Consider the following 25,266-nt stretch of genomic DNA (forward strand, 5'->3'; position numbering starts at 1 on the left):
GATATGCGATAAACCGGAGCTGACGATGTTTTTCACCCTTGTCGCATTCTGGAATTTTCAGATTAACGTGTGGGGGGGATTTGCCTATAAAATCGGATTTTCCCTCGCGACGGCCTCTTTTACTTTGACTCTTTTACTCTTTAGTCACTTTTACGCTCCGTACTCTCTTTTCTCTGCGATTCGACTTTAATTGTGTGCACGACAAGCCGTTCGACGAATTTAGAAATAATTTTGTGTTGCGAGGATTAGTGCTCTTAGGAATTAATTTTTAGTTTCGTTTTCCGCGAGTGCCTGAAATAAAGGAGGTAGGTCCCCGTTTTTACCGTTCAGTTTCTTCATTAGACCTACACCGGTTACTTCTTTGACACTGCTGTACTGTATCGCTTTCTGTTATCTTTTGCCGTACTTTACCCTGTTTCGCGAGTCTGATTTTTCCCTTCGCTATCAGTCATGGTGCGTAAGCCCTTGGGGTATTGACGGGAAAGTCTTGTCAACCCCCCCTGTTCGCGTTCCGCGTCATAAGTGTTGAAATCGAAATCTCTTCTTTTCTATCAGTCATGGTGCGTAAGCCCTTGGGGTAGAGAATAAGAGATACCGCTCGTCGTCAGTGAAATCCCGTAATTGCGCTCAAAATAATCCTTTTTTCGCTATCAGTCATGGAGCGTTAGCCCTTGGGGTAGCGAAGAAAGGTCTCGAATAGATCCGCCCTGGTTGTGTTTCTTTTCATTGGAGAAATACAATTAATTACAACCCGATACCGTATAGCAAGTCATTTCGCTTCGCGAGGTCATCCTTAGTATCCATTCCGTCAGTTCTGGTTGGCGCATTTTATTGAACAACCTTAGATTTTCACTGTACCCGGTATAAGCTTTACAAAGTGCTCGTGATCGGATAGAATTTCCAGAATGTATTTTTGCTGATCGATTCGCTAATATTTTATACCTACACATATTTCCGTTGTTTTTATAATCAGTTTCCGAAGGTGTGAATAAACTGGTACATAATTTGATTTTGACTACTTCGTTATCGCTACCACCCTAGATAACAACGAACTCTGTCTCCGACTCCAGCTACTCTGGTAGGTTTGCTATTCCTCCTAGTGAAAAGAATAGCTGGCGCTCGAGATAAGTTTTCTCCGAGGTAACCACGTTACAAAGTCATCAAGAAACTTGTTTTTGAAATGCCTGATTTCCGCAGAAAAAAATCAGTTTATCAAGGGAGAAAAGAAATAATGAACATACTAAAAACAATATTTATTTATAACTTTATTCTTAAAAGCACACATTTTTTATGTAAAATATATTACTAAACTTTCAAAATTATTACAAATAATATAAATATATATATAAAGACTCCATCCTTATCTTCGATAAGCCAAGCTATTTTTGAAATAGAATTATTTATTGCAACAAAACAAAAAAAAATTAAACGAACACAGCGGCTGAACAATTTGCAAATATACTGATTTACATACAATTTTAATCAATTATTCTTATCAGAAAATACAAGGGGGTTGAAGGACTAATATGTTGAAAACGTTCCCTTCAAAGAATTCTGCTAAAAGTTTCGCAGAGTTGAACTCAAAAATCTGAATGCGAAATATGTCCCTCAATTATTGATATACACTTTTGTAACAACCTAAAAATTACGTCATCATGTAATATTTTAGTACAACATTTTTTTTGTGCTCCAGTCAAAATTTTACTCGATAGTCAGGACTATTTAAAATTCAACTCTTTTCATTTGATTTCTTCATCAGAAGTTTTTCCTAATCTGTGCATTCTACAGTAGAAAAGAATATAGGCTAAGTCTGAAATTATATGTGAAAGGGACTGATTTTCCGCTCAGTCTGATCAGGTAAAGCTAAGAGGTAAGAATATCAATGGAATAGAGCGGGATTTACCTGAAAATTAAAAAGAGATAATAAGTATAACAGTTCACAAAAAAATATAAGACAACATGAAGTTTTTCAATGGCGGCATTTTGGTTTATGCTGGGTATCTAATACTTTACTATTGGCGCAACATTCGTGAGTTTTCGATGAAATTTCGAGAATTATCACTAAAAGAATATGTATCATATTCAGAACTGCGATGATTTTTCTGGGAGATACGCGTGTCGAAAATTGATTTTGAAAAAAATTTCCAAAAAGATGGGGTCATTTAAATCTTCGTCACAACAGAACAGTTGTAGCGACACCGATAAAATTTCGAGATTTATCACTAGAAGAGTTGCTCTTTCAGAATATGTATCATACTTAGATCTACGAAGATTTTTCTGGGAGATATAGGCGTGTCGAAATGTGACCTTGGAAAATTTCCGAAAAAGATGATGTCACTTAAAAATTCGTCAAGACGAAATGGCTTCACTGAGGTCCATGAAATTTTCAGAGGGTATTCTCGAATAGTTTATCTGAAAGGGTTCTCTGCCAAGACTCATTTTTGCGTAGAGAAGTCGCAAATTCGACCTTCTCAAAAATCTTCAAAAAGGTCTTTGAGTTAATTATCTTTATCTACAATTCCAGACAACCCAAAAATGTGTTTGAATCATCTTAACGTTATGAAAATGTAATATACTCCTTTACAAAAGATTGCCTGCTTGCTATCAATTTGCAGAAAGACAAAGAATAAAGAATTTGATATTTGGTACGCATGTATAACTTGATAAAGTTCGAGAATAGCAATAAAAATATCTATCGATGACGTCAATTTCAAAATTTCAAATAAATTAATTTGAAATATCCAAATTGATTGGTCGTTTCGGCGCAAAATGCGTAATCAAAACCATCCGTTTGAAAAACCCCATTTTTTCCACATTCGCATATTTTACTCACGTTTTCTTGAGAGTGAAGAAGCTGCGTCTTTTGGAATCCTCTTTTTGAGCAGAAGCCGGCAATGTTTGAGAGCGCGAAGGGCCCGCGGAATCCGCTTCCGCTCTGCTGTTGATCTTCGATATCCACATATTCATTTCCGTATCGTTCTGTGCGTGGAATAAGAATTCAGCTCCACTTTCTAGCCTGAAACAATTATAAGTAGAACTCGGCAAAGTACTTTGAACAACGATTCAACTTACTTCAATCGGAATACATGTTTCTTCTTCTTGTAGTCGTCCGCTCGGCTAGCCTTGGCATTATGCAAGGATAAAGGAGCTTCTCCCTTGAAGGTCTGGTCAGCTGAAGAGTGAGCTGTCTTGGCGTCTCTGTAGAAGGTTAGTTGTATGCCTCGAAGCATCACATACACTTTGTCCCAAGACCTGTTGGAGGCCTTGGTTGTGGTATTTTCCCATTCGTGTTTACGTACAAGACTACCTTCCACATTGTCGTCGTCTGTAGGACTGCCACGTTCTGGAGGAATGGTCAATTAAAATCGAATACATGATTCGGACGATCTTTACTTGATCGAAATTTATTTTAAATTCAGTAAAAGAAAATATTCAATTCCCCCAAAGTTTCTTCTTAATAACAATAGGTTTTTCGGATAAAAAAACTTACTTTCTACCTGAAGATTCTATTATTTCAATATCACAATACGAGTAGGAGTCATTATAATTGTTGTAATGAGAATCACATAGTCAAATTCTTCTGGCAAATTTCAACGGGGAATTCTCCTCAATTTGGGTTATCACAGCATATGCAAGTTTAAACTGAATAATTATGAGTTTCATTCATGAATTTTTAAAATTCACCGCGGAAACTATTCAAAATCATCCTTCGAATATGGGGTTTTAAAATTTAAATCGCTTTGTGCGGAGTTTACGATTTGGCAACAACGCATACAAGACAATGAAAAGAACAATGTCCGATCAGCTTGTTTATAAAATAACAGCTGTTGATCTACAGGCGCCTACTTACAGGCGAGCTTCAACTGCAACCGGCCATAAAAATCCCATAAAATTTTACGACCTTCCTCGTTCGTCGCAACTTCATAGACAGCCATCTTTGTCTATCTCATCAAGATAATGTACTTGTTGTCCTTTATTATCAAGGCATATTTCAGTCGATGTTGCCAACTTGTGCAATCCACATGAAACGCTTTAAATTTTAAATACCCATTTTTATTTTTCATTTTTAAGTGCTTAAAATAATTTTTTGGGAAACGGTTGAAATAGTTATTTCAAAATGTGACGTTTCAAAGATATTTAATAAAAAATACATCATTTTCGTCAGAAGGAGTATTCCCTATTGAAATTTTACAGGATATCGATAATGTGAGAAAGATTAAATAGGTAAAGACAATAGCAGCCAGTTTTACAATCAATTTTGAAGTACTTTCAATTCAAAGCTTTCTTCAGTTTCTGTTTTTAATGAATTGAAGACCTTTAAATTGAGTGGCTCTAAATAACTTTTATAAGTTGATTTGAGGTGGTTGCCTTTTTAAATTTTGTGGACAAATTGTTGATACAGAGAGGGGTGTTAAAACGAGAAATTTGATATTCAAAAATAGAAAATATCTGTGAAATTCGGAAAATTGGGTACTTTGGCTGAATGCAACTATGTTTAAAAGATCCACAGATGAGTAGTGTCATAGATTGAGCCCGTCATCCGTTACGAAAACTTTAAAATGACTGTTTATTTTCATCCAAGCCGAATCGGAAAAAATGATTAGGGAAAAAATTTGTTTGATCTCAAGAATCTACAATAAATATATGAAACAAGTCAACGACTCACTGTGTATATTTTAAAGCATCGATGTTCTGGTGAATATGTATGTCAATCTTGTAAAATATAAAGTTAGCGAAACAATTGTTCTTCTTGAATAAATTTGGGGAAATTGAACTTTCATTTGAATTTATTGAAATAAAATTTTTCTTTTAATTTTTTTATATAATTAAGTGGAATTTAGGAATGAGGTTTGAGAATTCTATTCATGCATAAACAAATGTGTGTCACAAAAAAATGGTATTTATGTAGGTGACGGTTAGAATACTGCTTATAAATCAACTGCACTGCTAGGAAAGTATTTTATGGAAAAAATATTTTTTTCCTGATAAATTGGCACTCCAAATTGAGCTATCTTTCTCAGTAGAACAATAGCCATCTGTCTACAGGATATGCAACGTTGCAAGTAGGTCGTTTCATAGGTATGCGATTTCATATATACCATTATACAGGATCTTCATAAATGATTGCAATATCGCAGTTGACTCTGAATAACTCTGCGTTGCTTGTAACTGCGGGTTTACATATCATAGACTTTCGAAATTGAAGCCCATGCGTTGTAACAATCATTTATAGAGACCCGGTATGAATACAGGGATGGAATAAAATATGGAACCAAGTGAATACCTTCAAAAAGGACAATATTCATGAAACTTTGCAGGCATGACGCATAAAACATCTGACGCCGTATACAGATTTTGTGTTCACTGTACTTCCGGTTTTACCGGAAATACCCGTAATATTTTTGATTCAAACGAAAGACCTTGTTCTTCGCACACACAAAGTGTCTACTCTAATGCCGCCGGACATTTGTTACATTTAAAAATGTGATAAAAATATACCTGGTGTGGTAGTGGCAGCTTCGTCGTCACTTACTGCCCCCGAGCTCTTAGAAGAACCCTTCTTCCATCTGAAACTGCGGAAGGGGGACTTGCTTCTTGAGCGGTCCTTGCGTTTTGTCGGTTTCTCTTCGGATCTTGGTGCTTCGAAATATACGAGCGCAAATAAAGCAGCAATAAAGACTCACAACATTTTCGTGCAAAAGCTCAATCGAAATGGGAGACGATACAGAAAAAACATGGCAATCTATTTTCTACGTATATTATATTTAGAAAAAAGGGGGATCAAAAAACCATCAGAAAATCGAATTTACATACTTGATTTCCTGAGCAATCAAATGGTGGAAAAATGTTATCACAGTGATAATTGTGTAGTATTTAAGGTAAGAAAAAGATATCTGAAAACTAAAGGATAACATCCTTTTATGTAGGTTCATACTTTTTAGTTGCCGAATACAAAAATAAAATTAATTCAGAAGCACACATCGATATCAATCAAACTAGTCAACTTATCATCTTCCAGGATCCCTTCTGAAAGACTATCCCATCAAAGAAGAGTAGATGCTGAACATGGTTTCGGTCATATTTGAACACAACTCTTACTCCGATATAAAACGCTCAATATTGGCAGACTTATAAAATATTAGTAGAGGCTGTGAGGTATTAAGTAGTTCAGCACCATTCAGAAGGAAACTCAATAATATACAGTCCCTACCAGAATTTAAGCGTCCGTCAAATCTAATCGTTTTCCATCGAAGTGGGAGTTGTGTTGTTCTGAAGAGGGAAAATAGGACCGAAACATCTACTCTTCCTAGATGCAATGGTCGCTACGACGGCATCCTGCACGATAACAAGCTTGCTACTACGATTTTGACCGTTACATTGAACTGTCATCATTATCAAGATCACATTATTCTTCACAACAATGTAAGATCTAAGAACATTATAACTTTTTTAACAAAATTTCATTTAGTTTAGAGTGATGACTTTTGTTATTCACAATCGATTCGAAAGAGAGATTGATTATTATTATTTTATTTATAATATGTGTGTATTGTATTATTTGAAGTTTTCCAAAGGCCTCGATTCCTCGAACATTGAATTGTATTACTTTACGTAGTCACACGTATACAGGGTGTTTTCAAACATGAGGCTTTTTTTGACAGAAGGTTAAAATCATTTCACCAAAAATTGTCCATTTCATTGAACTTCAAGTACAGGGCTGTGAAAGGATAAACTTTTAATGACCATTATGAAAAAATTTTTGATTAATTTAGATGAATTTTATTGGTTAGATTGTGAACTAATATTCTATATTTTTATACTTGTGTTCTAAGTATTTTTCTATCAGTATAGAAATAAGCCATTTCATAAAATTATTAAAGTTACTAAATAATGAGAAAAATTCGGCAATCCTCAGTTTCCATTTTCATTCCCATGTAAAAATCGAACGGTCCAAAATAGTAAACGAAACCATATGGTTGAGTCAGTCATCACGAGATGAGTTTTTTTCCCATTGCTTTGCGATACCTCAGATAACAGATGATTTAGGGTAGTATCATTTGTATTTTTTTTTCAACTTTGTACTATTGAATGTTTTTATACGCGATCTTTTGGTGAAAAGCTTTATTTTGACAAGTTCTACCTTCTGTTCTTTTGAAAAAGTGAAATACACTCTGTATTTTCCTTCACCAACCCAACCAAAGACACGGAAAAAGGACAAAGATAGGTTGTGCACACTAGATAAGATAAATGAAGAGCTAATGTACTCAGTGTGATAGTTTATTACTTGGTAACTTTCACACTAAGTACCTTTTTCATAAATTATTGAGTTGAAATTTGGAATAAAATAAAATCGTAAATAACCTTGAAATGAACAAAAATGTTTAGATTGCCATGTTTTTCTGAGAATACTGAACATTGTCCATGTTACTTACCAGGACTAGATTTTTGGACCTTACTAGCAATACTACTAGGCTCAGGGGTTTGTATTTTTGGGGTCCTCGGACTACTACGCGTTGCTTCTAGGTGCTGGGCTCCATGCACTATACATACAGACAGACATGCTCATGCATTAGAACTCATGCTAACAAATAAATCGTACCAGAAAATCATGCAACATGTCCCGAACATTGTCTTTGCAAATTTAAACTTTCAAAAACATTGTGTGCTAGTTCTGATGGAATATAAACAGCGAAAGAGCAATTTTTGGTCGATTTAAGTACCGTGCCATATTAATGGATCTGGTGTATCGTATCCTGACCCACAAATATGACAACCGTATTGTAAAAAAATATATGTTTTGATAGACCATCTATCCCTAAATTATTACTCAAAAGTACATTACGCATATTGTAAATCTTTGATATGGTTCGACTATTTGCACAGTTTTTTGTATAAATTCTATCATTTCTGGGACTAAATCTTCCAAACATATGGCGATAATTGGTTTGCAATCGTAACATAGTATCTCCCAAATATAAAAAAAAAATTATAACGAGCACTAAAAGATATTTCCATCTGATCTGAATTGCATATCAACCACAGAGATATATTATCTCCTATAATATCATTTTAAGCAATTTAAAATTCTTTCTTCTGATAAGTTTATATTGTTCCGACCGATAAAGAAAACTCCAGAAGGTTTATTTTAGGACTTCAAGAGTTTCGAAACTTTTGAAACCTTAACTCTTATTTGATCAGTGTTAAACAGTTGGAAAGAAACTTAATAAAATGAAAAAACAACGAGGTGCAGCGTAGAAAAAATATCAGAACGTTACGGAAAATTCGAGAAAAAAGGACACAAAATAATTGAAATTTGGCCATATTCAATTAAACAATATTTCGAGGACATTTTGCATAATATTTTGAAACAAACCGTCCAGGATAAACTTGATACAAAACATAACATAAAAAGCAGACTAAATAAAATGAGACCATAATATAATCCAATTCGTTGAGATTTTTATTTCAACCTTCATGGGAACCAATATTCATGGAAAGTTTGATTAAGGAAGCTGAGTATCTCACTTATTATTCATAGTTTGCTTATGCCTTTCTCACAAAAAAATCAAGGTCCTGGAGACGAAAATAGTCACAATATTATGAAATAACTCTCATTGATATCACCCAACACCAAAAGAACTTAATTTATTCGAAATAAAAAAAGCAAAATCCCAACAAGGTGATTCTTTAGGGGTGGCGACCAAACTTGACAAAATGTCGATACCTTCGGAACAAAAAAAGATATTTCTAGAATCTATGTTGGATGCCCTTCGAACGGAGCAATTTTGTGTTACGTTTAAGGAAGGTAGTGTTTTATTTAAAATTCCTCTGTTTGGAATAAGAAGTTATAGGACATACGTTATAGGACATTCCGGCCGCCGCCCTTAATGAATCACCCTCTAAGTGTACATATCCACAAACAAAACTCATAATCAGTCACACCAAATAAAGAACACCAAGGTTAGACGCCGAGAAGCAAGCAATACATTAGAGATGAATACTTACCTGCTTTAGTGATAGTGCTGTTTTTACATTAGGCGAAGAAAAAGTAAAATTACTGTGTAACATTAATGAAGTGACTAAGTTTATTTCATAGTGTGAGAGGTAAATTTTTCTGGTAGTAGATGTCTCTGTTAGATATAAGAATAGTAGACAGATTTATAAGCAGTAGAAACCATCACCATCATCAGTGGATAAATAAGAAATCATTCAACATGTGGAAGAATAGTTCAAGTGTAACAGAAAATAACACGACAATGTCAAAATACTTCGAACGAAAAGACAAGATTTAAAATATTTATTGAGACAAAACGGTTTAGCTTACAGTTTTTTGACCCACACTACTACTCACAGGTCGAATACAAAATATAATAAGACAAGTTGCCTCAATTTTTTTACTCCATCGATATATCTTCATTCTTTTTTAAAATAACTAGTATTTTCTGTGACACTTGAACTAAATCAAATATCAACGTGAAGTTACCTTCACCGGGTGAACTAGCTTTCAAAGAAGAAGTCCTCTGACTTCCCGCTGCATTGAAGGGGTTTAAAAGTGGGGTTAAATTGCGAAGTGTAGGTAACAAGTAGGCAAATAACAGAATATTCTCAACTTTGTGACGTGAAAAATATTGATTGATATGCTAGAGTGAATAATTTTCGACGAAAGTCGATCGCAAAGGTTGGCCATTCTTTTAAGGAATTTTCATCAAGAAAAATTTATGTAAAATAATGATTATAATTGGGCCTTCCTATAAAACGGGTGGCAACCTTTGTGATCGCCATAATATTGAATAAATTAACGGCAAGAAATGGGCTTGTTCTTCTCTTACCTGTCTTTTCTTCAGTGGCAGATGGACCAGCATCCGGCCTGTCTGCGGCCGCCGCCGCAGCGGCCTCTTCAGCCATCCTCTGTGCTCTTCTTTCTGCCTCTTCGGCTTCTCTTCTTGCCCTTTCTTCGGCTTCCGCTTTTTCCTGGGCTTCCTGTTTCCTCTTCATTTCTCTCAATTCGAACTGAAATTACAACGGAATGTTTATAACTCGATGATACTGAATATTTTTCGAAAAGCGAGAAGGCACTGTTATGAAAGAGCATGCAATACCTCCAAACAGAAGGCCAAGGATCAAACTGATTTTTTATTCATTTGAAAATATAGAATCTGGGTTGAAAATGCATATATTCACTTATCGACTTCAGATTTCTTATCATTTCTTTAAACCCAGCGGCGAGTTAAAAAAAATTGCATAATTGATGAGTAAGATTATCGACACATCTAAGCATGAGGTTTCGACTTTGGAGGTCCCTTAAAAACCTATGACGTCAGTCACCATATCAAGGTATGCTAGTTTCTAGACTAGTTTTCATAGGTAGTCTGGTCGGTGCTTTTATCACCATATCACCTCTAGCAATATAAAGAGGTAGTCATATATTTCAACAGTAGATTCTAGATATTAGAAGAACCAGTTTTTTCTTTATAATTTTTTTTTAGATTAGGCCTAGATGAAAATATATAGTCATTGGGTACTTTGGTGCAGAAGAATCGAAAGTAATAATACACATAACATGTCGAGAAATTCGAGTTAAGTTTTCTAAAACGTGAATTCAAAAAAAGGATATAGTTTTGTAGGTCTACAAAATAATGGACAACATTTGGAAAATCTTTTATAGTGAAAAATCATCTGGAAAACTATGGACTCTGATATTGAATCAATTTGAGTTTTCTCTTTAGAAAAACCCAATTTCCTTTTGAAATATGTATAGGGTGGGCAAAATTCGTTGTCTATTGAGAGGATCTCGAGAATTATAGCAGCTAGAATCTACTTTTTTCTTGACTAATCCAAATCTGAAAACATTACCGGCCAATCAATTCCAGATTTTGAGTTAAAAAAAAATTGAGATTTTGACGATCTCGAAAAGTTATCATAACTTTTTGCTTTTGAAGTTACAGATCTGAAACTTGAACCTCCTACAGGCACTTTACGAAGAATCCAGTGACGAGCTAAAAATATTTTTTCATTTCGAATCATTAGGCGAACTTTCGTTTTTCGAAATGTAAACTTTTATTGAATATGTTATTTTTGAATTGGAAAAAAAAACTTTTGTCTGTAGAAGGTTCAAGTTAGAGATCTGTAACTTCGAAGACAAAAAAGTTATGAGAACTTTTCGAAATCGTCAAAATCTAATTTTTTTTTATAACTCAAAATCTCGAGAACTATAAGACTTAGAGGGCAAATTTTCAAGAATCTTCGATCTCTTTTTTCAAAATATTTAGATATCAGAAAGCATATCGTAGTTATCAGTGTCCCATTTAAAAACACAGACTCTTCTCTATATCTCTGAAATGGTAATTAACTTCTATGCTACCTTACGAGTATCACAAAAAACGAAAAAATTACTGAAAAACATAAAAAAAGAAATAGCGAAATACTTGAAATAGTAATTTTTCTGAAACGCCCTGTAACTCGATAACGAATCAAGATATCTCTGCTCTACTTTCAGATTTCTAATTATTTCGAAAAGAGTTCAAAATAAGAAATGGTGTTACTTTCCGTTCAGGACAGCAACTAACGGTGAGTTTATGTAGAGTTACTAAGAACTAAGGCCGAGATCACCATTTGTCCATAACATTGGTTCCTTTCTAAGATTCTTAGACCTGTTTGCACCAAACACACTTAGGCCCGTTTGCACCAATCCCCCTTAAAAGGAGTACTTAACTAAGCCTGGTTTAAAGTTAATGGACACTTAATTTTATTCCCAGTTGCATGACAGTGGCTTAACAGAATCTTAAGTAATGGGCCCTTAAGTTTTTATATCTAGTGATATTTCAGTTTTTTATTTTGGTGCAACTTCATCCTAGCCCAATAAAGTCTTTTTATAGGTTGGCCGGTTGCCGATGGTCGTTGTCATTTCATTAACCTAACTTTATTGTCCTGTCAGTCAGTGTCAAGGATATTATTATAATATTATCAAAGAGTAACAACTTTTTGTTGTTGAATTAGCATTAATATTGATAATGATTGTCAAATAAAAGGTACCTAAGTTTATATAAGTACAACACTTTCTTTGTAAGGTCTTGTGTGAATTTGTTTTAATAATGTTGAAGAGGAACGTGAAGAAAATGTCCTTATTGCCCTTGTAAGTACGAATACGGTGAATGATTGCCAAGCAAGTGGTGGTAATTTACGAAGGGCACTCAACTTCTCAACAGAAGAAGAGTTTGTTGCTAACTATAGTATGATTTGTGACACCAAATTGAAAATTAAAAAATACTGATGGCATAACAATGAAGGCAAAAGAGAAGGCTTGGTATTTAGTAATGAATTCATTCAATTTTCAAAATCCAACAAAAATGGGAAGTTCTGCAGCCAGTTCAACAAATTATTTTAGATTAGAATCCCGCCCTTAAATACCTAAGTGGTCATTACAGGAGAGCTTAAATTTAAGGCTAGCTTTAGCCATTTAAATGTCACTTAACAGTTGGTGCAACGTAATTTAAGTTAAGGGGTTCAAGGGGCACTTAACACTAAGTGCGTATGGTGCAAACGGGTCTTAGTTCTTAAAATGAAGCCTGAACTTAAATTACTTTGTTAACTGACACATAAATGGCTATAGCTAACCTTAAATTTAAGTGCTCCTGTAATGACCACTTAAATATTTGAGGGCGGGATTCCAATCTAAAATAATTTGTTAAACTGGCTGCAGAACTTCCTATTTTTGATGGATTTTGAAAATTGATTGAATTAATTACTGATTTGTTAGTAACAAACTCTTTTTTTCTGAGTGCCCTTTGTAGATTACCACCACCTGCTTGGCAATCATTCACCGAATTTGTACTGACAAGGACAAAAAGGACATTTTCTTCTCGTTCCTCTTCAACATTAATAAAACAAATTCACACAAGACCTTACAAAGAAAGTGTTGTACTTATATAAACTTAGGTACCCTTTATTTGACAATCCTTATCATTATCAATAATAATACTAATTCAACAACAAAAAGTTGTTACTCTTTGATAATAATATAATTATTTACTTGAAACTGACTGACACGATAATAAAGTTAGGTTAATGAAATGACAACGATCATCGGCAACCGGCCAACCAATGAAATGGCTTTATTGGACTAGGATGAAGTTGCACCAGAATAAAAAACTGAAATATCACTAGATATAAAAACTTAAGGACTTAAGATTCTGTTAAGCCATAGTCGTGCAACTGGAATGAAATTAAGCACCCATTAACTTTAAACGACGCTTATTTAAGTACTCCTTTTGAGGGGTATTGGTGCAAACAAGCCTTAGTAACTTTGCATAAGCTTACCATAAGTGACATACATAGGGTTCACTTACCCATATCGGATCTAATTAAAATAAAAAAAAAAAAACACGGAAAAATTACCTTGATAAAGTGCGGGGTGAAAATGCAAGAAATTCATGAAACTATACTATACTATACAACAATATACATGACGACTATTCGAATAATATGTTAGTAATCAAGCGGGGGTTAATCGATTACCATGCAAAGAAGCTCTCCAACTTACCGAATTCGATTTCGACATTAACGGAAGAGACATACGTTTCATCCCAACGCCCATTTTCATCTTTCCCCTCCTCAAAACCACCCTACCGTTGTCGGCGTTGTTCAACTTTACGTTAAAATCATTTCCATTCCCGTTTTCCATTAAATTCGAACGTTTCTCGGCCAATAGGAAATCTCGAGTCGCGAACTTATCGTCCTGACCCAAGAACGACACCCGTCTCTTCGGCACTACGGCCGGTTGAAAACACTCCTCCCGCAAATTAGGAAACCACTCGAGCTCGTGCATCGAGAAGGAACGGTTGAAATTTTTCAGCGGCGTCTCGATGTTCTTCCGGAGATCTATATTTTTTATCTTATCCTCGAAAAACTTATCGGCCCGATGTTTTCTGATATTTTTATGATGCAGGAAACTTATTTGTACGTTGGGCGTCTCGCTGTAATCGGGGTAGTATTTTATCGTTCCTTTTCTTATGCTGAACCGTCTCCGACACCTGATTTTAGTGCTGTAGAATTCGTCGCGACTCTTGACCAAATTTCTGATCAGTTCTGCGACGTAGGGTGGTTTCAAGTCGCGGAAATGGACGGGTTTTGGGATGTCGTAGGTCGGATAGATGGGTGCGAAATCACAATGACGCAACAGATCGGGTTCATGCAATGATTCCATCCCACGTTTTAGGCAGTCATCACATTTTTCTAACTACAAACACAGGCAAGGTGAGAGAAAGGAAGCAGAGAAATGTGCAGTTTTTCCAACAGTATTTTCATATCATATTGAAATTACCAAAAGAAAATGGTGAAGAAGATGATCTAAGTTATTTATGCAATTCTTCCTTGCAATTTTATTCTTATGTATCAGGATGAATTGGTATTGATTGATCTCAGGCAATGAGGATGTACAGGGTGGGCAAGTTTCAATGCACTGCAGCTTTTAAACCAGTGGAGATAGACAAAATCTGATACCCCATTCTCGTTCTCTTTTTCTGAGAAACTAACAAGAGTAGTATTCATTTTAATCCACCTTCTTTTGTTTTAGAGTTATAAGCGAAAATTGGAAAAATGGAGATTTCGAAATAAATTTATATCTCCGCTAATACTGATGATGGAGCTCTGAAATTGAAACATTATACAGGCACTCTTTTAAGAAGAATCCAGTGGCGTGCTTGCCTTTTTAGCAGGATAGCTAGTAGTAATTGAAATTACTAAGCTATGAATCAAAGTTGTTGTTTTTTTAAATGGGAACATTAGATTTTTGTGCGATTTTTTGAAAGCTTAATTTTTACTGATTCCAGACATATATATAACATCATATGGTTTGAACTTTTGATGAGTATAGAAAAATGTAGCATCTTATGATTACCACAGTCTCCTTCTATTAGTTCTTTCATTACTATGCTTCTTACTCAATATCTCCAAGATTCAAATTTTGTGGAAATTGGTAAGAAGCATAGAAAGAATGACATTGCCGGAAGGAGACTGCTCTTGTTATAGGAAGCTCTATTTTTCTGTGCTCGTCAAAAATTGAAACCATAGAAATATTGAGATAAAAAGGTTTCTGACCATTTTCTATTGTTTATATTGATACAAACCATATGATGTTATATATTTTTGAAATCAGTAAAAATTAAGCTTTCAGAAAATTGCACAGAAATCTGGTGTTTCCATTTAAAAAACCATAACTTTTGGTCATAGTTTCGTAATTGAAAATCCTGCTAAAAAGGCAAGCACACCACTGAATTCTACTTAAAAAGTGCCTGTATAATTCAATTTCAGAGCTCTATCATCAGTGTTAGCGGAGATATCGATTTATTTCGAAATCGCCATTTTTCCAATTATCTTCACTGGTTTAAAAGCTGTAGTGCTAAAACATCGAAATATGCCCACCCTATACAAGTTATTTTTGTGGGGTATCTCCCTTAGATAATATTCAAAGTAGAGCTTGCAATGAGCTACTATTTTATTACATCAAAAATGGGGTAAGCAGAATTTTGATAGCTCTATTCGTTTTCGAGATACAGGGTGGAATTGAATATTATCACTTTTCAGGCCCCCCTTGTATCTCAGTTATCTTTGAACAAGCGGAAAATTGCGAAAACCTAAATCCCCTATCTTTGAAGATAAGGGAGAAGATATCCCGCAAAAGTGCCCAAAATGGGATACCCTGGAATATGGTATACCATATTCAATGTACAGGGTGAGCAAAATTCTTTTTCTACCGAGAACTATAGCAGCTAGAAGAAAACGGATGACACATTACAACAAAGAATGGCGAAAACCGTAGCCTCCTACGATTCTTCGTTTTTGAGTTATTAGCAAAAAAATGAGAATTTGACGATTTCGAAAAGTTCTCATAAATTTTTTGTCTTCGAAGTTACAGATCTGAAACTTGAACCTTCTACAGGCGATTTTTCAAGTAGAATCCATTGACGAGCCCAAAATATTTCTTCATTTCGAATCATTAGGCGAACCTAAGTTTTTTTTTGAATTAAAACTTCTATTGAACTTATTTTTGAATTGAAAAAATTTTGATTCTACGTAGAAAAGTGCCTAAGAAGTTTAAAGTTTCAGATCTGTAACTTCAAAGACAAAAAAGTTATGAAGAACTTATCGAAATCGTCAAAATCTCATTTTTTGTTTATAACTCGAAATCTATGCTAGCTTTTTTTAGAGAAACGAAGACGTTCTTGAGTTATAGCAAAAATTATATTTCGAAGATTTCGAAAAGCTGAAAAACTTTTGTCCGTGAGATCTGATACTTCAATCTTCTACCTACAGGAACTTTTTAGGTTAAATCTACTGGCATTTTTATTCTTTTTTCATTTTAGAATTATACACTTTTTTTTAATTCAAACTATTATTGAAGATTGGAAGTATTCTCAATAAAATTTTCGAAATAGCCAAAACTATCTGATAAAAGATAGTGGAATATGAAATAGCAAATTAACAATCGTTTTAGGTCAAAATTGAGCATCACTTTGATTCTCCAAGAAAAGTTTTTTCCGAATAGTTTCAAACCTTTTTATTTTCGATTCGAACTGTCAAAAGTTCATCCTCCACATCGACGAAGCCAAAAAAACTTCGATCACCATTCAACCAATTTCTTCATACCATAAGTTATCAATAAAATGAAAAAACCGTTGAAGAAAAGAACAAACTAAAGTTACCAAACCAACTACAGTTATTAGTTAATCCACTAAACCACCATCAAAGTACCAATTTCAAAAGGATTGAGTTTGTCTTGAATACTATTTTGCGATAAAGGTGAGTAATCGATATGAACTTGACGTTGATCTTATCGATATTATTATTGTCGTAATCAGTTTATTTTTGCTCCGCTATTGATAGTCATATCTACAACCTTCCACGAGGACTCTTTTTTCGTCAAGATTCTCAATCAAAAGTTACCACGTATCTTTCCTACAAATATTTTAACTTTTGACATCCCCTGATGGTTTCGTCACATGACCCGTTTTGATTATCATCGACTTTTAAAAAAGCAATCGGCTGACCATGGAAAGGCCCTAGGGGTGTAAGCATGGTGATTTGGCCCTTGGAAGATATTTGATTTATTTGAAGGTACCAATGATGTTATCAAATCCTGAAAGTTTCAGATCTCTAATTCAATTGTTTTTCGAGAAAGAACAGATTATGTGAAAATGACGAAAAAAATTTGTTTTCAGTGAATCAATTTCGCGAGAGAAAACTTGTTTTTCATTTTTTTTTTTATTATGGCGTACGTTATTTTGAGATTCGAAAATATCACGATTTCATAGAAAAAAGGATGAGATTTCCGAAAAAAATTGTTTCATAATTGTGCCAGAATTGTATCATGGTTAAAAATTGAAATGAAAAATAAAAATTTCATTTTTAGCGAATCCTTTGAGCCGATGAAGATCATAATTTTTTTTTCTAGAAGCCACCGTCAGCATTGAGAACTTATCCAAAATTGGGAAAAATTGATTCACGAGTTCCTGGAAGGAAAATTTTTTCGTCATTTTCACAAAATGTGTTCTTTCTCAGAAAACAAGTGAGTTAGAGATCTGAAACTTTCAGGATTTGATAACATCATTGGTACCTACAAATCCTATCAATATCGTTCAAAAATCTTTCAAGGGCCAAATCACCAAGCTTACACCCCTAGGGCCTTTGACATATTCCACACTGTAAAATACGAGAGTGTTAAGTTATGACGCTTTTCAAAACATTTAAACCAGCGCTATGTTGTCCGTTTTACGTTAAAGTCTCAGTTATTGCGTATTTCATAACAATATGAATTTCGAAACATGTGATGAAAGTTTATACAGGGTGAGTCTTCAACTCGTACAAATACTTCAACAGTAGATTCTTGAGATCAAAAGAAACACTTTTTTCCCTTACCAATTTTTCCGAATCGGCTCGGTTCAAAAGATACAGGTCCTTGAAAAACCATTAAAAAAAAATCTTATTTTTAGTTCTCACAGACGGTTTCATCGAATGAAATGAATTTCGGAATGTAGTTTTTCATTTGTTTGATGAATCTTTTTAGAACTTCCAGTTTTCTCATTATGACCATTACGTACCATAAAAATACCGAAAATTCAAAGAACTCAAGTCTTCAAATTTAGTTGGACGCCTTCTAATGAATATTTGAACGTTTTGTTAAATGAAAGTACGCTTCATATTTTCTCGTATAATGCGCCATTTTCGAGTAATTTGATGATCAAAAATAAAAAAGTATCGGTGAAATTTGAAAAATTGGATACTTTGGCCGAATACAACTCTGTAAAATCCACAGATGTGTGGCGTCATAGATTTAGCTCATTCTGAAGAGAATTTTATTTTTCCAGGGCTGGTACAGCTCACTATGAAAATTTAAAATGGATGCATCTTTTTATCAGGGCCAAAGTGTTTCTTTTAACCTCAAGAACAAAATATTTTTAAGAGTCGAAGACACCATGTAATATCGAGGTTACTACCAGAAATATTGAAATGAAGAAGATTTCAATTCAAAATACCACTTCTTGATATTTTTTCCTTGCTTTTTGGTAAGCACATTCGGCATTTTTGCAGCGTAAGAAATAAGAGTAGATGAATGGTTGTGACAACGTTGTTTTGACATAAACGACATTTCAAGTGTACTAATCTTACTCTAAGTTCTAGTTAAAAACTTGAGAAAATTATTTCATGGCCAACCGGCTGCTTTTATAAAAGTGGATGGATTTTAGAAGTAAATAAATAAGAATTAATTCACATGCATACCACCCACTGATAAACAAATATTAGGATCTGACTTGACTATCCAATTTGCCATCGTCAGGACAACTAAACGGAGAACGTTGTACCGAAAAGAGCAGATACTGACCACGGTTTCGGTCTCATTTGACCACGTCAGAGCAACACAACTCCTTCTCCGATGGAAAATGCTTGGAATTGACGAACCCTGATCAAATACTAGAAGTAGCTACTGAGTGTTATCCAGTAATCGAGCGCCATCTAGTAAATAACGACAAACGACGGAATAATTTGAGTACGTTCAAGTCACCACTGCATTACACGTTCTCTATCAATGGAACTCGAAATTTGAAGAGTCCATCGCTCAAGACGCATTCAAAACAACCTCAATCCTCGCCAACCCGACGTCAATATCCAATTCGACTTACCGTAGTCAACCTTTCCAACGCGCTGAATCTTTCTTCCTGCGCAGCCGCCGACTTCTCGAAAGCTTCGTGTTTCTTGATCAGGTTTTCTACGTCGTCGATATTGTGTCCCAATTCCGTGCTCATCAAATACGGTTCCTGAGCTATCAGCCACGCTTCCGCCACTGCCGCGTCTCGCGCGAACTGATAGACTTCCAAGATAAGCTGTAAGTTTTCCCATCTAAAACATAAAAAGAAGTCGTTGACGCGAAAATTCAATTGAGGACTCTCTCCTGCGTAAAAAAGTCAAATGACATAAAGTGACATGTGACAAGTGTCAAACTCAAACCATAGAACTCACCGTTCTTCCCACCTCTGCAAAACCGAATTTCTGTGATTGCTCAAAGCGACCAGTTTGTCTTTGATCTCGGCACTGGCGTAATGACTCCTGTTCAACAGTTCTTTACCCAGGGATATGCACGATGTGAAATTATCGTCTCTAGCGTCTATTTCGGCCTTCAAACTCTGATGATTGTTCATCAAAAGTTCTACCCCGCTCACGTCTCTCGGTTTCTCGCTAGTGTTCATCTGTCTTATGACGTCATCCATCCATTGCATCAAGGTCCTTACAAGGTTGAAGAATTTGAACAGGTCACCTGAAGATTTAATTTACCCGCTATCATCAATCTGTATTTGAATATTTTTTTGAGGATTCCCACCACTAGTACGAAAATTTCTTATGCTGTAGTTAGAGGATCACCAAAAAAAAATGAATGTCACATACCAGTGTCAGCCAGTTTTCCTTTCCTTTGATCACAAGCCGCTTGCAAGGCAGCCCAGGCAGCAACCACTTCTTGCTCCCTATTCGTTATTTCCTTAGCTCTGTCTCCCGCATAACTGGCTTGTAGTTTCGCAGATTCTTCTTGTATCTGTTGGACTTGAGATTGGAGCGTTTGAAGGTCCTGAAACGAAATGGACAAATTCACACAACTATTTCGATTTTTTTCGTATTTCCAAGTAATCGGGAGATTTCAACTAATCAGGCTATTTTCTCACATGTTTGTTGTCAAAAGACACAGCCGCACTTTGGCAGCAGAGTGGGCAGAGTCTGCCACATATTTGTATTCGGGGTTGTCATTTCGAGTCTCACAGGAAAATGAGAAATTCTATTATATGTAAATCTTGTCTGAAGGTATCAAGTTGACTCGAACATATGAAGGGGAAAAAAGAACAGTTACAGTGATTTTCAGAAAAAATGAAGTATATTCAATTGTATTTCAAAATCTGAAACGAAAATAAGTGTATCATCTATCTCATTCAATAAAGCGATATTTAGTGGTCATTAACTGAAAAACTATCAATTTATTCATTTATTTATTTATACACTTTTTTATTTGTGTGATGTTGAAATGTGAGATTGCATGTGCCTTCATAATTTGTAGATCGGCTAATGACCTTGGTAGTCGAAGCCGCATGTGAAAACCTAACCTAACCTATTAATTATGTGTATAAAATTTTATAATAGTCTACCTCAGCATATATTACAAATGGTTAATTACAAGCAATTCAGGACTAAACTCACAGATTTGATTATCAATATCGAACTTTATTAGATTTCAGAATTTTTGAATTATTCCTATGCGAATTCTAAAATATCATTTGTTATTGAATTGATTGTTATTGAAAATTTCTTTTTTTCTATATATTATTATGTGTATTGAGGATTCTGAGAATAAAGCTATTGTTGTTATTATGCGTTCTTTGTATTGCTTTATGTTCGTATTCCGTGTAAATAAATAAATAAAAATCTTAATTGAAGTTAACCAAAGTCTTATTATTATTCGTAATTTTTGTGGCATACACTATTGCTGATGTAGTCAGGAATGGTGACATAAAAAAGTGTAGACACTAAAAACAGATAGCGATAGCGAATAAGTGCGACAAACTTCATGGGATAATTTTCAATGAAAAATAACCTTATTCGCAATTACTTCGTTTTTCGAGATGCCGAGTTCTTAAAAACTGACTATTCATTTATCGAACTGAAACTGGTCGAGAAATACAAATGACATTCGGTGGGTTTAAGGAAGTAGTTTTATTCATTTATCAATTAATAATTTTCTGTTCATATTTGGCGCGCATGATCCTCTTTTTGAAAGAAAGAATGGTACGGCTCAAAAATATTTCAAACGAAATAACATTTTTGAATTCCTCCTTCAATTTGTGACTTATCATTCAGCGTGACAATGATGAAAATAAAATTCTCCGTTGCCTATATCTCGACAATAAATTGGGTTAGAATTTGTTCAAAAAAATTACTGACACTCCACGGAAAACGAAGCATTTGCGGACAAAAATATAGCAAACTCATTACTCTTTCATGCAACCACTAAGTTTTTCGCAGTCATTCACCAACACCCTGTAAATTAGCAGAATAGATCATACAGGAAAAGTTTCTACGAAGACTGTCCGATCGTGAATGTTAGGGTAGCCTGACTCTGGTTTGTCAGGCGGTTTTTGTCCCAGTTGCTAGCGACACCTTGCGGACAAAACTCTTCGTCTGTCAATCATCACGACAATAACAATTTTATAGTCCTACGGACAAAAAACTTTGTTTCTTAAACCCGAAGCAATCCTATATAATATCGCTGTAGTTAGATTTGTCATCTATATAGACCATATTAGTGAGGTTAGGCGGGAAATTTGAATCGCGATCCATCCGTGGATCTGGTCCCTGAATTCCCTATGCATTTCTTATGGGACTAAAAATTCCGCGTACTTCTCGCCTGTTTTTGGATATTTCAGCGAACTTCTTAAGATTTATTTCTGTTGGAATGTGTTCTATGATCCTTTCTAAACAAGTTGAAAACAAAATTTCGTAATAAAATGGTATATTTTTTTAATAATGGATCAATATAAAATTGGTCAGAAAGATCCATGGAAGTTTGTCGTAGCTTCATTTCGTTTCTAACCTCTGAAGCTGACATCATTCTAACGCGCAAGCGTAGCATGTTATTTTCTTTGTTACGCTTCATGATTGACGTATAGCAGAAATGATCTACGACATACGGATACATTCCGTATAATAATGTGTTCAATTTTGATTTTAGGACATATAAAAGTATTTTGTGATGTAAAATGTACTTGGGAACAACCTCTAATAATTGCGGCACCCAATTTTGCATGTCTTTATATTAACATTTACTTCTAGCTAGCGATATTCCATCTTAAAGTCGATTCCTATGTAAAAAAATTTGAATATGGATCTCCCGCCAATTGAGTGATTCTAACCTCACTAATATGGTCTATATTGAACCAGAGTGATATTGAGGAAAATTCTCTTTACCGAGTTACAAAGAGCCGCGCCATTGCTAGCCTAAGGAACTCTGCTCTGGACAAGAAACTTATTGGGAAGAGAAGAGGAGTTGTAAATAATGTTTTTATAATAGGGCCCCTAAGAAGGACATATCAAATCACAGATTTAGATTTTACTCGAAAATATTGCGTTTTTTAATCCACTGGGTGTTCTAAAGTTTGAAAATTTTCAAGGAATTCAAATCGCCGTTAATGTTCAGTGGTTCCAAAGACATTATGGCCTAGTAAAAAGTGTCTTAAGGTCATCCAGAGTTCACTACAAAATTTCCCATATTAAGAACTCCGTGTACCAAATCGAGGGATTTTCGTATGACAGGATTTTGAGATATTTTTTGCCTTAGTTTCGGGACATCCTGTACAGGGTGAGCAAAATTGGTGATACCTGAAATACAACTTTTTCAACCCAACGAGAAAGAGAAAATGAATGTGCCATTCATGTCTTTTTAATAAAGCCATCAACTGCATCCCACTATCTTCTTTTGTTTTCGAGTTATAGGTCGAAATTAAAATTTCAACTTAGATCATTATCTCCGTTTCTGTATGTGCTAGGATGTTGAAATGAAAACATTATACAGATACTTTTTCGATAGCAATCCAGTGGCGTACTTAGATTTTTTCCAACAGGTATATTTGCTGAGCTATAACATAAAGTTGTGTTTTTTCTTATGAAACAGTAGTTTAAAATTACTTAGAAAGACTGAAGGCGATGTATGATATATTTCTGAAGCTGTAAAAAATGGCGATTCTTTCTAAGTCAATTTAAAATACTGTTTCCATAAGAAAAAATACATCTTTATATTATAGCTCGGTAAATAAACCTGTTGGAAAAAATCTTAGTACGCCACTCTATTGCTATCAAGAAACTTTCTCCGTGATGTTTTTTTTCAACATCCCAGCACGAACAGAAACGGAGATAATGACCAAAGTTTAAATCGCCCAAATTTAAATTTTGTCCTATAACTCAAAAACAAAAGATGATAGAGGAATGCAGTTGATTGACATTATTAGTTTCTCGAAACATGACGACCGTTATTAGCCATACATTTTCCTCTATCTCGTTGGGTTAAAAAGATGTAGTTCAGGTATCACCGATTTTGCCCATCCTGTACATCCATCATGGATGCATAGCTTTCCTTGCGATTTTATCCATACATGTGGCAGAGTTTTGGAAAAAATTTCATTGCAACAGAGTTTTTAGACTAAAAAACTCATAGATGGCGCCAGGGTACATTCCATTTGTCATTGCGTCTAGAGTCAATCATCGTAAAAAACTCAGCGGAAAAATATAATTTTTAAATCATTCCAATAACGTTGAAGAAAAATTCACCGCATCGAATAATACTCGAAACACTCACCTGAATGAAGTTGAGATGCTTCCTTTGCAGGGCATTAACGGAGCCCGCGTCCCTTCCCAGTTCGTCGGATATCGCCACCTGCTTCTCGATTATCCTGCCCAGTATATCTTTACAGTCGTGGAAGAACTTGTGCAATTCCCTGGACGCGGCCAACATCTGCGTTCTGGTCTCGATCAATTCCAGAAGGTCCTGCCATCCTTCATTCAGTCCGTCCTTCCATTCGGCGATGGTAGCCGAATCGGAATGACCGGAAGCGATCAGCTGATCGGCTATGTCATTGACGCCGGCTACCCTCTCGGTACCGATGGTCTCGGTGTCCTTGGCGAATTCCTTGAAGCGCTCCCAAAGCAAGGTCACGTGATCGTAATCCTGGCCAAGTTCGTGGGAACTAGCAACAACTTCCCTGTCCGCTATCCACTGTTCCAAGTCCCCTACGTCCCTGCAAGAGTAGAAAGTAAGAAAGAAGCGAGTTCAGTCAAAAAATGAAACATCATGTACGAGGATGTATTGATATCTAGTTAGCCTAGACCAGTTCCATGCATAAAAAAATATTACGTTGCCATAGCAACGAACAATAACTCATTAGAAGTGTGGGTGTGAAGTTTGAGGTCAAAAAAGTAAACCAGAGTTACGCCATAAATTAAAAGAAAGAATATGTTCCCCGAAATTGTGCGAAAATCGAAAAATTGGAGTATCGTGCCATCATCAAGTACCTGTATCTAAAAGGGTTAAGAGGTAAGCACATTTACCAAGATATGCTTAATACCCTTGGTGATCAATGTTCTTCGTATTCTACCGTGAAAAATTGGACTGCAAGCTTCAAAAGAGGTAAATTTTCCATTGAAGATGATGACCGATCAGCAAGGCCAGTTTCTGTGTCAGTCCTCGATAATATCGATGCAGTTCAAGACGTGATTTTATCAGACCGTCGAATTGGGCTAAAACGGATATCTGAAGCACTGAATATTTTATAAGAACGCGTTCATTATATAGTTCACGTCAATTTGGACATGAGAAAAATTGCTGCAAAATGGATCCCCAAATGTTTGAATGTTGACCGAAAGCGAGCAAGGGTAGAAGCATCTCGTTCGATATGCGCTCGATTTGAAAACGATGTAGACTTCTTAAACCGAATTGTTACTATGGATGAGACTTGGGTACATTTCTACGATCCAGAAACAAAGCAACAATCGATGGAATGGCGACACTCTGGTTCTCCAAGATCTAAGAAGTTTCGTGTCCAAAAATCTGCTGGAAAAGTTCTTGCTTCAGTTTTTTGGGATTGCCATGGAGTAATCATGATTGATTTTTTGGATAAGGATAGAACAATAACCGGAGATTACTATTCGACATTACTGACCACTCTACGGGAAAAATTAAAGAGT

General features: G+C 35.2%; 1 protein-coding gene across 5 annotated transcripts in view; it reads right to left on the reverse strand.

The window, feature by feature from the left end:
- Positions 1-1,238: 1,238 nt before the first annotated feature.
- Positions 1,239-25,266, reverse strand: part of LOC123309100 (spectrin beta chain) — a 78,863-nt gene continuing 54,835 nt past the window's right edge. Inside the window, exons 14-24 of one of the 5 annotated variants that reach the window (XM_044891987.1) lie at positions 23,882-24,320; positions 19,936-20,113; positions 19,513-19,807; positions 19,176-19,392; positions 13,541-14,236; positions 9,831-10,011; positions 7,434-7,541; positions 5,500-5,640; positions 3,073-3,343; positions 2,834-3,016; positions 1,239-1,903 (exon numbers count right to left, since the gene is read on the reverse strand). In XM_044891987.1, coding sequence (XP_044747922.1) covers positions 1,900-1,903; positions 2,834-3,016; positions 3,073-3,343; positions 5,500-5,640; positions 7,434-7,541; positions 9,831-10,011; positions 13,541-14,236; positions 19,176-19,392; positions 19,513-19,807; positions 19,936-20,113; positions 23,882-24,320 — 2,713 coding nt within the window. In that variant the 3' untranslated portion in view covers positions 1,239-1,899. Of the gene's footprint in view, positions 1,904-2,833; positions 3,017-3,072; positions 3,344-5,499; positions 5,641-7,433; positions 7,542-9,484; positions 9,533-9,830; positions 10,012-13,540; positions 14,237-19,175; positions 19,393-19,512; positions 19,808-19,935; positions 20,114-23,881; positions 24,321-25,266 lie in introns of all 5 variants that reach the window. The other 4 variants (XM_044891990.1, XM_044891991.1, XM_044891993.1 and 1 more) reach the window with 4 other exon arrangements.

Source organism: Coccinella septempunctata, chromosome 3 (assembly GCF_907165205.1).
Source record: "Coccinella septempunctata chromosome 3, icCocSept1.1, whole genome shotgun sequence".
In the NCBI taxonomy this organism is placed as follows: Eukaryota; Metazoa; Arthropoda; class Insecta; order Coleoptera; family Coccinellidae; genus Coccinella; species Coccinella septempunctata.